General features: G+C 42.4%; 1 protein-coding gene across 7 annotated transcripts in view; it reads left to right on the top strand.

Moving 5' to 3' along the window:
* The window catches only part of LOC117269845 (ras-specific guanine nucleotide-releasing factor RalGPS1), a 345,328-nt gene that overhangs the window by 73,474 nt on the left and 259,067 nt on the right, over positions 1–12,787 (top strand). For all 7 annotated transcript variants that reach the window (XR_013488122.1, XR_013488120.1, XR_013488121.1 and 4 more), the window contains one exon: positions 7,766–7,858. Coding sequence is in view for 4 of the 7 variants with exons in the window: in XM_078161979.1 (XP_078018105.1) it covers positions 7,766–7,858 (93 nt within the window). In the remaining 3 variants the exon portion in view is untranslated. The remainder of the gene's footprint in view (positions 1–7,765; positions 7,859–12,787) is intronic.

Raw genomic sequence — 12,787 nt, 5'->3', positions numbered from 1 at the left:
CAGGGCCCGTTGCACCAATGCTACAAGAACTAGGGTGACAATATCATAACCTTCATTCTATAGGCCCGTTTCCACCGCAGGAACTTCGGGGTAATTTTACGGGGCCGGGGCCGTTGGTGCGTGTCTCCACTGCAGGAACCACCCCCGAAGGACAGAGTTCCGGAACTTTCACAGGGGCTAAACAAGTCCCTGCCTCGGAGTAGGTACTCAGAACGGCCCTGAAAAACTCCTGGGTGGGGCTTGGGGATTACTTGGTGCTGGATATACTCAAGGCGGGATGTGACGTCAACAGAAAGTGACAAAATAGCTGGCATTTTTAAAACTCAGCAGACGAGGAGTCGCATTTTTAAAAGGAGTCGTAAGAAGAAAAGCAAGAAATGGAAGACAAATCGTACAACAAATGGACCAACGAAGAGTTCCAGGCATTGCTGGCATTTTATGGCAACGACGAGATACAGCGGGGGTTTGAGTCATCTTGGCGAAACGAGAAGATTTATCAAGAGATATCAGCGCATTTAAATTCTTTGGGCATTCACCACACAGCAAAACATTGCTGTGAAAAACTTAGGAAATTGAAATTGATGACAGGATTACAAAAAGCTGAAGGACCACAACAATAGAAGTGGTGCCAACAGGAAAGTCAATAAATGGTACGCCCAGTTAGATGCCATACTCGGACATCGGCCAGCTTACACCGGTGACCCAGGAGCAAAGGACTCAGCTCCGCCGCTGCCGCTGTCGACAACAACAAACCAGTTCTCAACTTTAGCTCTGGAGGATATCAGTGTTGTGTCGACGGCTTGTCCCGACGAGGTTTTTCTGCAGGTAATATTTGCTTAATTACACTTACTTTAACAGTTTGGATAATGTAACAAGCTAGTCTGGAGATGAGTAACTTCGGTTTTGAGACTCGTCTGCTACCCTTTATAAGTTAGTTAGATGGCATAGAACTTTTTGGGGTGAACATTGTGTTATTGAATGATAAATGTTGCTGTAATGTATCTGATCAAAGTGTTAAATATTGGTGTTATTGGCTGTTTTTCCTCACCCCACTTGGTAGTGTTGGTCGTGTTGCTAGGGACGCTAACGTTAGCAGATAATAGTCTATTGTTAGATGGCTAGCACTTAGCCTAGTACTTAACCTGTGGGTGCAACATGCTTGTTGCATGTTAGTACTGCAATGCAAAGTTTCTCATGTATGTCCATGTTTTTGTGTTTTAGAGCAACACTTGGAGACCACGCTGGTGACTTTTATGGAGCCCCCTTCCTGCAGTACCCCTCGCCACTCTGAAGGGTCCAGACAATTCAGTGAGTAAATCATATAAAGTTACAAGTCATTTAACACAGGATGACCTAACGTAATACACTGACTTTACAGACTGGACATGCTCAGATAAGCTTAAATACAAACTGCTGTGTTTTGATGAAGGTGGCACCTATCTAATTATGTTTTCTATTCTATTTCTCTACAGAAAAGAGGAAGAGGGAGATCGACATCGATGTCTTGAGGGAGCTGGAGGAGGAAAGCAGGAGGGAGGTCAGGGAGGAGCATGAACTACTATTCAAGACACTCGCAGAGCACGAGGAACTGGCGGCTGCTGCACGAGAGAGGGAGCAGATGCTGAGAAGACAGGAGGTGGAGGAACCCAGGCAGCAGATGCTTGCATTCCAGCAAGGACTTTTGGCCATGTTTGGGATGATCTTTAAGCCCCAGTCCCAGCCTGAGCCCCCTCCACTGGACTAAATTTACCAAGTTTTTGTATATAGTTTATAGTATAACTAATAGTATAGTTTTTTGCACTGTTATTTACACTCAGGTGTTTTGTACTGTAAATAGTTATTTACATTCAGTTTTTTTTGCACTTTATATAGTTATTTGGATTGTGATTTGCACTGTATATAGTTAACATTGTTTTCTTGCATTTTTTTATTGCTGTGTTTCTATTTGCAATTAAACCATTGCAGGAACAATTACTGCAAAGACAAACTCTCTGTTGTTGCTTTAACCCTTTACATACTGTTCATATTCTACACCCTCCCCTCATAAAAAGTGGCTATACCAAATGTTGAAGCACAGATATGTTTAGAAAGCATCAATAGTGGATCTGACTGATCAATAAATGTGTGATTAAACCTTGATTAATGTTTCAGAGAGCAGAGAGAGTGTATTTTTTAGCTTTTACACCACTCATTTTTGGAGAAAAAACAGCTACTATCACACAATATCATGTCCTATTTTACCCAAGACATGAAAATATAACATAGCAATAATGATTTACATGTATTTTATTAGTAGTTTTGAGTCTCTTTAGTCATTTTTGCGTCTTTTTTTTATCGTTTTTGGGTTTCTTTAGTCAATTTGAGTCTCTTTTTAGTCATTTTTATGTCTCTTTTTGGTAGTTAAATGTATTTTATTGAAAGTGAAAATGACAAGAACTCTATGGAAATGTGAGGTTTATTGTATAACCATTAGAGCCATCAGTCTTCACTGCTACATCATAAAAAGAAACCTTCATAACTACTATCTTATCAAAACTATTAACTATTCATTTCACTAAAACACATGTTAATAGATTAAATTTGACCCCGAACAGCTAAAAATTTGGACTAAAGTCATCAAATTTCAGAGAAAGAGACATTTGAGGTGCACACAAACAGTTTAATATTCAAAACAACAACAAAACAAAATCAGTAGAACATGAACATAACAAAAGGCAAACAAGCTCAAATACTTTGTACTGTATATAGTTATTTACATTGTTCAAAGGTTATTAAGGTGATGCATTAGAGCAGCATGTGCTGCCACACCTGTATCTACCCCATCTAGCAGCGGTGCATCAGGCTGGTTGAAGTGAATAGGATCAGCCCATTCCTCCCTAAAGTCCTCCCCATGGCTCTCACACAGATTATGGAGGACACAGCATGTGACAACCATAGACTTGACTGTGTCTAAGCTGCAGTCATTTCTTTTGAGCAGACATCGCCATCTTACCTTCAGTCGCCCAAACGCATTCTCTACCACCACCCTAGCTCTGGTGAGCTTGACGTTGTAGTTGGTCTGCTCTTCAGTTAGGCGGACATTATCCATGAAAGGTTTCATGAGCCAGCTCATCTGGCCCTTTCAGCCCTGTCGAGGTCCTCTTCGAGACGTCTTCTCCTCTCGTTCATAGCTTCCACCACCATGTAAACGAAGAGACACGCCAGAAACCCAGCAACCACCTCAGTTCCTTCCATGTTGATAATCGTCTTTCTTATGTCTGCTTTCTTCTTCTTACTTCTGCTTCGTACCTCTGCTTCTTCTTTTTTGTTGTTGTTCTTCTTTGTTTGTTTCTTTGCCGCGTTGCCCTGGTCAAAATGGTCGTGCAACAATTACATCACGTCCAGAGCCCGGTAACTTTACAGGAACCTTCCCCCTACTCTGCCCTCTCAGTGGAGACACGGCGGTTGAGAGGGCCCAGCGAGAGGATGTTCCTGTTAAGTTCCTGCCCCCCAAATAGTACCAGGAACTTCTTCAGTGGAAACGGGCCTTATCACACACCTCTACTGGACTCTATGGGTACAGTGGGTGGAGCGTGTAACATTGACCCAGCCACACTGATCATGACTGGCTAGAGCTTAGTCCCTGCAGCCCATCTAATTTATAATCTAGGATGCTACAGTGGAGAAGTAGAAGGGTCAGGTAGTATGCAACTGGTAAGAGCCATGGCAGAGGAGCCCAACATGGCCTGCCGCAGACAATCATCAAAAGCAGGAAGTTCTGGCAGACAGATGTCAGCTGCAGATTCCCGTGGAAAGTCCACAGACACTGATGAGATGTTACCATCATCTACAAAAAGCGGGGATCTTGACGTCATTGATACTGAGCTTCTGCTCCCTGAAGCGAAGCATCACATAGAAGCAACTGCTTCGTCTAAACTTGGGCAGCACCTAACAGGCCTTGCAGGCCTCTCAAGCTGGTGGCTGCTGAACACCACTCTCTGCATGTTCTGCATCGGGTTCCTGAAATGGTGACTCCAATCATAGAGAAGGCTGATCAGTGGACAACTCGCCGTCACTGAAGAGAAAAAGGAAGTCTGGCAGCTGTGACCTCATATACTGTGGGCTCCTCACAGTATCCAGGGGCGGCTGTGGCTCAGGAGGTAGAGCGGGTCGTTCACTAATCGGAAGATTCCTGGCTCCTCCAGTCCCTTGAGCAAGAAACTGACCCCCAAATAGCTCCAGATGGCTGTTCCATCCATGGGTGTGTGAGTGTGTTAAAAATTGAGTAGCAGGTGGCAGCCTCAGCCATCAGTGTATGAATGTGTGTGTGAATGGGTGAATATGATCGGATGACTAGAAAGGCGTTATACAAGTGCAGGTCCATTAACCATTGGCCAGCAATGTTAATGCAAACTTCAGTGGGTGAATGTGTGCTCGTGATTGGAGCAGAGTATTACCCACAGTGCCCAATAGAGGGGGGAGCCTGTGTGAGATCGAACAGGTGCTGTTATCCCAGCAGGAAATGCAACGGTGTCTTTGTAAAAAAAAAAACAAACAAACAAACAAAAAAAAACACATTAAGTTGCACTATCTGCAGTGGAAACACAGCAACAGGTTCCTAAAAAACACCCACGATTGTTGGCTAAAACGCAGATGGAAATGCAGTGATAGCCTGCTAAAAAACAACTGGTTTTGTTGTTTGTCTTGAACTGTGGTCTGCAGCAAAAGCTAAGTATTTTGCCTAGGTGACACACCACCCACCATCCCCACCACCTCCTAATGACAAAGTCAGCTCATATACTACGTCACTGTGTTTAGAAATGCCAATATTTTATGTATGAAATACACAAATATAACCTGTCTTGCTGAAAAATACAATGCCAACATTTTCTTTTGGCAACTGGGTTGCTAGAAAATGAAGGTGAACGGTAAAATTGTAGCACAAACTGTCTGTTGTAAACATGCATGACAGTTTACAGACTCACATCCTGCCCCAACTGTGACCTGTTGTAGTTTGAACAATTTTCCTGTTTTGCTGTGAGACTGTTATAATGATGTCACTGTATTTTCTAATCTAGGTGATAACTTTTGTAATACAGTCAAGCAGTCTATCAGTAGTTGCAATAAAACCTATAATATTTATTTGTTATTGCACTATATTACCATCCATCTGTAGTCACAATTTATGGATATACAGTACAGGCCAAAAGTTTGGACACACCTTCTCATTCAATGCGTTTTCTTTATTTTCATGACTATTTACATTGTAGATTCTCACTGAAGGCATCAAAACTATGAATGAACACATGTGGAGTTATGTACTTAACAAAAAAAGGTGAAATAACTGAAAACATGTTTTATATTCTAGTTTCTTCAAAATAGCCACCCTTTGCTCTGATTACTGCTTTGCACACTCTTGGCATTCTCTCCATGAGCTTCAAGAGGTAGTCACCTGAAATGGTTTCCACTTCACAGGTGTGCCTTATCAGGGTTAATTAGTGGAATTTCTTGCTTTATCAATGGGGTTGGGACCATCAGTTGTGTTGTGCAGAAGTCAGGTTAATACACAGCCGACAGCCCTATTGGACAACTGTTAAAATTCATATTATGGCAAGAACCAATCAGCTAACTAAAGAAAAACGAGTGGCCATCATTACTTTAAGAAATGAAGGTCAGTCAGTCCGGAAAACTGCAAAAACTTTAAATGTGTCCCCAAGTGGAGTCGCAAAAACCATCAAGCGCTACAACCAAACTGGCACACATGAGGACCGACCCAGGAAAGGAAGACCAAGAGTCACCTCTGCTTCTGAGGATAAGTTCATCCGAGTCACCAGCCTCAGAAATCGCAAGTTAACAGCAGCTCAGATCAGAGACCAGATGAATGCCACACAGAGTTCTAGCAGCAGACCCATCTCTAGAACAACTGTTAAGAGGAGACTGCGCCAATCAGGCCTTCATGGTCAAATAGCTGCTAGGAAACCACTGCTAAGGAGAGGCAACAAGCAGAAGAGATTTGTTTTGGCCAAGAAACACAAGGAATGGACATTAGACCAGTGGAAATCTGTGCTTTGGTCTGATGAGTCCAAATTTGAGATCTTTGGTTCCAACTGCCGTGTCTTTGTGAGACGCAGAAAAGGTGAACGGATGGATTCCACATGCCTGGTTCCCACTGTGAAGCATGGAGGAGGAGGTGTGATGGTGTGGGGGTGTTTTGCTGGTGACACTGTTGGGGATTTATTCAAAATTGAAGGCACACTGAACCAGCATGGCTACCACAGCATCCTGCAGCGACATGCCATCCCATCCGGTTTGCGTTTAGTTGGACGATCATTTATTTTTCAACAGGACAATGACCCCAAACACACCTCCAGGCTGTGTAAGGGCTATTTGACCAAGAAGGAGAGTGATGGAGTGCTGTGGCAGATGACCTGGCCTCCACAGTCACCGGACCTGAACCCAATCCAGATGGTTTGGGGTGAGCTGGACCGCAGAGTGAAGGCAAAGGGGCCAACAAGTGCTAAACACCTCTGGGAACTCCTTCAAGACTGTTGGAAAACCATTTCAGGTGACTACCTCTTGAAGCTCATGGAGAGAATGCCAAGAGTGTGCAAAGCAGTAATCAGAGCAAAGGGTGGCTATTTTGAAGAAACTAGAATATAAAACATGTTTTCAGTTATTTCACCTTTTTTTGTTAAGTACATAACTCCACATGTGTTCATTCATAGTTTTGATGCCTTCAGTGAGAATCTACAATGTAAATAGTCATGAAAATAAAGAAAACGCATTGAATGAGAAGGTGTGTCCAAACTTTTGGCCTGTACTGTATGTCAATCTTAAGCCTTTGTAATACCGGAGAATATTTTTGTGTTGGTGACACACTGTGGGGTTCACATATCCATGGGTGGAAACCCTGCTTCAGGCCCAGAAGGATAAGTCTAATGTTATCTTGTATTTTTGTTGATATTAACAATGTGTTAGTCCAACTCTCAATACTTTGAGACTTCCCTTCTTTGTCTGTAGCTCTCAGCTCCAAGCTCATTGTTTGGCCCATTGGAGTTAGTACAGTTTCATTTAAAAAAAAAAAAAAAAGGCAAAGCAATTTACTGAAACTGCCAGTCTTGTAGTTTTTATCAAACATTGCTCAAGTGGGAGGAAATATTTTCATCTGCAGATTAATCCACATTTTAATTTTTCCAGTCGTGAGTATTTGTGGCAGCTGGACGATGTATGTGGGATTGAGTCAAAATCGTCTGCAGTGTGTGTGTTTATGGTAATGAAAGAAAGTAGCCAGTGTAGCAGTGTGGCTCACTGACCTGTTTTTCATAGGTTTTGGATAGCAACAGGGCTCTATGGTACAGAGGAAAAATTATCTATCATATAAGAAGGTTCAGGGTTCAAACGCCCCTGTGTGGAATTCGTATGTGTGGACTTTCTCCTACAGTCCAAAGACATGCAGATAAGGTTAATTAGGTAATTGTTGACTCTAAATTGCCCATTGGTGTTAATGTGTGTGTGAATGGTTGTCTGTTTCTGTGTCAGCCCTGAGCTGAAGAGAAAGAGATGAAGGAGAGAGAGATGCATCAAAGGTCCCTGGCTGAATTTAAACTGGGGACACTGTGATATATGGTCATCATCTTAATCTTCTAAACCATGGAGGCGTTATTAAAGATATTTATGTTTTTTTCTTTTTCATTGTTGTCATACCTGATTCAGATGCATTGTTCGAAATACCAACTGACTGTGAACTTTGCAAGTTGTTTGTAAAATATCTGTTGTTTGTTTCCAGAAACTGTTGGAGCTGAACAACCTTCATTCTCTGGTGTCAGTGGTGTCTGCTCTGCAAAGCGCTCCCATCTTCAGACTCAGCAAAACTTGGGCGGTAAGACATCAGCTCCATGAACTACTTGATGTGGAAAAAAAACAAGTTTTGAAACTCGTTTTGAAATTAGCGTGTCAGTCGGCCAGTGTCTGCAAATCATTGTAGTGACTACATTTAGAATTTCTACAGTGAAAAAATTAGATACTAAGACAAAGTTATGCTTTTTACAACATGAACGATTTAAAGTTTGGGGTGAGCTTTGGTGTGGGTATTATAAAGGTTGCATTCGCTAATCTAAGACTGTGTGGACACGTTCATGTGTTTCATGTGGTAAAAAAAGCTTTGTACCAACAGTCAACATGTCACAGGAGTCACAGCACTCTGCTTACTGATTGGCTGCAGAATGCAATTGCTGCAGCTTTTCATAGACATTGCATGGCAGCTCTCCACAGACAGCAATTGGCTGCCACTTGCTGTGTTTTTCACTGCTCTAAAGGAAAGGGGTGTGCTGGATTTATAAGCCATTTGCTTTTCCTGCTTTAGTTTCCCAACCATGGTCCGAAAGCACAGGGGGAGATGCTTTGTTTTGTCCCCAGGGCCGGAGTCCTACTCACTCTGGAGCTAAGTCCCATCACTCCACTAAGCAGCCGAGAAACAAGACATGGGAAACATCTGTTGGTCTTGAGGAGCTGCAGCGTCAATTTGTGAACAAACTGCAAACTCTGATGAACATTTACTGTACACACACACACACACACACACACACACACCGCTTCTGTAGAGGCTGTGATACACTCTGGCTGTTTTTATACCTCTGCACTGGCAACAGCTGTGGCAGCAAGCTTTATGTTGCCTGTCCATCTGTCCGTCTGATTCTTGTGAATGTGATATCTTGAGAAATCTTCGAGGGATTTAATTCAAATTTGTAGGGCTGTAGTCTCCTGGTCGACTAGTTGATTATTTGGTCACTATGCTCTTGTCTGACCAAATTCTCATTAGTCGAATAATCGCTGTGTTACTTTCATAAGGAGAAAAGTGCTACAACAACAGCTTTCCAGGATTAATCCATTATTTCCTGCGGCGGGGGGACAGGCTAAGTACCTCTGTTGTTGACAGAAAGTTGAGCTCGCCCACCCTCACGCTTAGCGTCGCGGTGACGCAGACCTCCTGTCTGTTTCTGTAAGCTGGCACCATGTCCCTCAGTGGAAACGAAGCTTGTATTTACTTGTATTTCACAGATAAGAAACAATAAATTGTGAAGACAGTAAAGCCTCTACTAAAATAGCATTATAAGTCGTGTGTGTGATTTATCCTTCAGAGATTTATACTTCGGGATTTATCCTGGCTTCATATGAGCAGAGGAAATCTCCGCTCGTCGCTAGGCTAATGTATACAATGTAAAATGCCATAGGCTGGCACTAATAACGTTAGCATGTTGTATTTGCTTGGAAAACGTGTATAGTATAAGACAGTTGTTTTACTGGTGAATGTAGTGAGTTGTAAGGGTCCATGTCATTGGGCCGACAGCCCATTAGTCTGACTGTCTGCGGTGCTGAACTGCTCGCGGCAGGCGTATGGTGCGCCGCGACCGGCTCTGGGTCAGCTGGGAAAGGCTTGAGGCAGAGCAGGCTCACGGCTTAAGTGTTGGTCACTTTCTTTTTCATTTTAACCCACACCATGATCCTTTCCTGACCCTAACCAAGTGGTTTTTGTGCCTAAACCTAACCAGACCTTAACCACAGGCATCATGATGATTTCGGAACGGACTTCGAAAAAAATGGGTTTAATATGGTCGGAACAATGGGATGTCGAACCAATGGGCAGTTCCCAGTTGTAATGGAGCCAATTTATGCCGTTACCTTTGTTACATGTTGCCGTTGTTCCTGGTTTTATATGAGAAGAGGAAAAGATCGCTAGATGCTAAGCTAATCTATACAATGTAAAACGCCATAGACTTGTGGTAATAACGTTAGTATGTGGTATTGGTGGGGGAAATGTGTCCAGATAAAGACAAGTGTTTGTCTGTCAGTTCTGCGATTTATAATGAAGCAAATTTGTGTACTTGTGGTTGAAATTGTCCCTATTAAGCCATATTTAATGTGTGTTTTGAATCTATATAAATAAAGTTTGATTTGAACTAAACTTTACTAAGGATAGACCGATACATCGGTATATATCGGGCCGATATTTGAGTTTTTTTACTTGTATCGGCATCAGCCAATACGCGTGTGGGTTCGCGGATTTATTTTTCCCTGGCACTTTTTTTCATTTGAAAGTATGTGGTTAAGTTGAACAAAGCTGTTGAATCCTACTGTGTACAGTAGTTGTTGTTTTATTTATGCTTAAATATTTGTTTATTTTATAAAGACATTACTGGAAGATTTAAGAGCACTGAACTCTTTTTTTTTATTTGAATGTATAATAATAATAATAATAATAATAATAATATTCTACCTGTTCTACCTCAACTTTCCATCTTGTTTTAGTATTTTTTACTGTTCAATAAATGTTTCTTATTTTAAACTTGAGACCTGTCATATTAGTTATCATTGTGTCATTTTTTTTGATGTAAATTGAGGGAGCAAAAGCAGTATTGGCCCCAAATATCGGCTCAAGAAAATCGGCAGTCCATAATCGGTCATCGGCTAAGGGTGATGGAAAAAAATTGGTATCGGCATCGGCCCTAAAAAATCCATATCGGTCTATCCCTAAACTTTACAGCAGTTAACACAGTCCTCCACCACCGACTAGTGTTTTGGATGTGTAACTGCAGAGTGACAGACACACCACCGCAGAAGTAAAAATAACGTAGATTTTTTTTTTTTTCCCCACAACTAATCGATTAGTTGAAGATTACGTGCGACTTTAGTCGACCAAGATTTTCTTTGGTTGAATACAGCCCTACAAATTTGGCACAAACATCTACTTTGACTCAACAATGAACTGATTAGATTTTGGTTGTCAAAGGTGAAAGTCACTTTGACCTTCTGTGAATTTGATATTTCAAGAGGGCCTTGAGAGAACTTCCTTGAAATTGGTACAAACATCCACTTGGACTGAAGAATGAATAGATTAGAATTTGGTGGTTAGAGGTCAAAGATCAAGGTCATTGTGACCTCACAAAACATACTTTTGGCCATAACTCAAGAATTCATATGCTAAGTATGACAAAACTTCACACAGATGTCTAATAGGATATAATTATGAAGTGAAGACATTTTATATCCAAAAGGTCAAAGGTCAACTTCACTGTGACATCATAATATTATTCAAAAACACTTTTTTGGCCATTACTCAACATCATGACAGAGGGGGAGACATTTGGTCAGATACTGAATTGGTGACACTAGTCTTGGGTAAAACTGTGCTGATTGTTGAGTAGATTTCCGGTTGGAACACGGTCAAGATGGCCGCATAGCGAGAGAGCTCCCGGTGGAACCACAGTAATTCGAGAAATTCCCCTATACAAATTGATTAAATAATTCTGACTAAAAGCCTAGAGAGAGGGGATAAGAATCCTACCACCACTCTGAGCAGTAAAAGCCGTCCGAAGACAGGTGGGTGAGAAAGACGGGGGTGCAGCAATGTGAATAACTCGCGTCTAACAAGCTCAAGCTAGCAAACAATGGGGGTCTGTGTGGAGAAATGGCCGACTTGGAGCTGGTTCTGCAAGAGCTAAGAGGGTTTCGCCAAGAAAACAAAGAACAGTTAGAGACAATAAAAGAAGAAATTGTGAAGGCGAATACCAGACTGGACGAAGCAGAAGGGCGAATTGAGAAAGCGGAGGAGAGGATCCAAAACACGGAAGAAGTCATCACGGCCATGCTAAAGCTGCACGTTAAGCTGGAGGACAAGTTGCTGGATTTGGAGAGCCGTTCCAGACGCGAGAACGAAAGGGTCTATGGGGTGCCAGAGGGATCCAAGAAAGAATCAACAACGATGGTCTCATTCGTGGAAAAATTACTCCGTGAGTGTCTCGGGCTAATGGAAGACATACCCGACTTGAAGATTGAAAGAGCTCACCGGTCGGTGGGTCCACAACTGCAGGTGGATGCGCTGCCACACTCCATCATAGTGAAGCTTTTAAGCTTCAAAACGAAACAGACATTACTCAGCAAGGCATGGCAGGGAAAGGGATTTACCTGGCAAGAAAACCACATAAACCTGGACCATGATTATCTACCTCTTATTCTTAAAAAACAAAGAGAATATACAGAGATCCGCAAAGTGAAGGGAAAAAAAAAAGCTCAATTCCAGACCCTCTTCCCTGCCAGACTGCGTGTGAGACATGAAGACGGAACCAAAATCACTATAGAAGAGGCAGCCGAAGACCTGCTGAGAAGGGGTTACACCGTGACGACCACCAGACCTCCGGAAACACTAATGGAACAGGTGCAGCAGCTGACTTGGAGGAGAGCAGATAGGCAAGTGACGAGGGGTACAACTAAAGCCGGACGTGAATTAAGCTACAAGGAGAAGCTCCTAACCTTCAAGAGACCTTCACCGACATCCAGTTGGGACCTAAAGGATTTATGCCCAGCTCAAGGACAGCGGAGTCAAGAGTAAAATCTGTTGAACTGTTCCAAAATTGTAATTAGTGGTGGAGACCCACCATTCTATAGACCGATTCGTCCGGGGTCAGTTTTTTTTTTCTAACTTTGACTTTCCTTTGTTCTATCTCCCTTTTCGACATGCGACCATCACAGGTAAAGGCCTCTCTCTCCAGACTGAGGAGGGAGACTTTTCCCTTCAAGCCGCCCCGGATGGCTCAACAGGGTCAGGTTAACAGACCCCTACATTGGGAGTCACACGGACAAATTAAGCTCAGTTGGATGTTAATTTATATGTTAGTTGTTCACTATTTAGTTGTTCATTCCCTGCCGGTTTTTGCAGGTAGATGGAAGCACGCTAGGTTTCTGAGTGAGATGGAGGGGGGAATCGCATAGATGCAAAACAGATCTTTAAAAATAGCTTCGTGTAATATCAATG

This window comes from Epinephelus lanceolatus, chromosome 19 (assembly GCF_041903045.1).
Source record: "Epinephelus lanceolatus isolate andai-2023 chromosome 19, ASM4190304v1, whole genome shotgun sequence".
Classification (NCBI taxonomy): domain Eukaryota; kingdom Metazoa; phylum Chordata; class Actinopteri; order Perciformes; family Serranidae; genus Epinephelus; species Epinephelus lanceolatus.
Note: the sequence above shows the minus strand (reverse complement) of the source record. Positions and strands in the feature narration are given on the sequence as shown.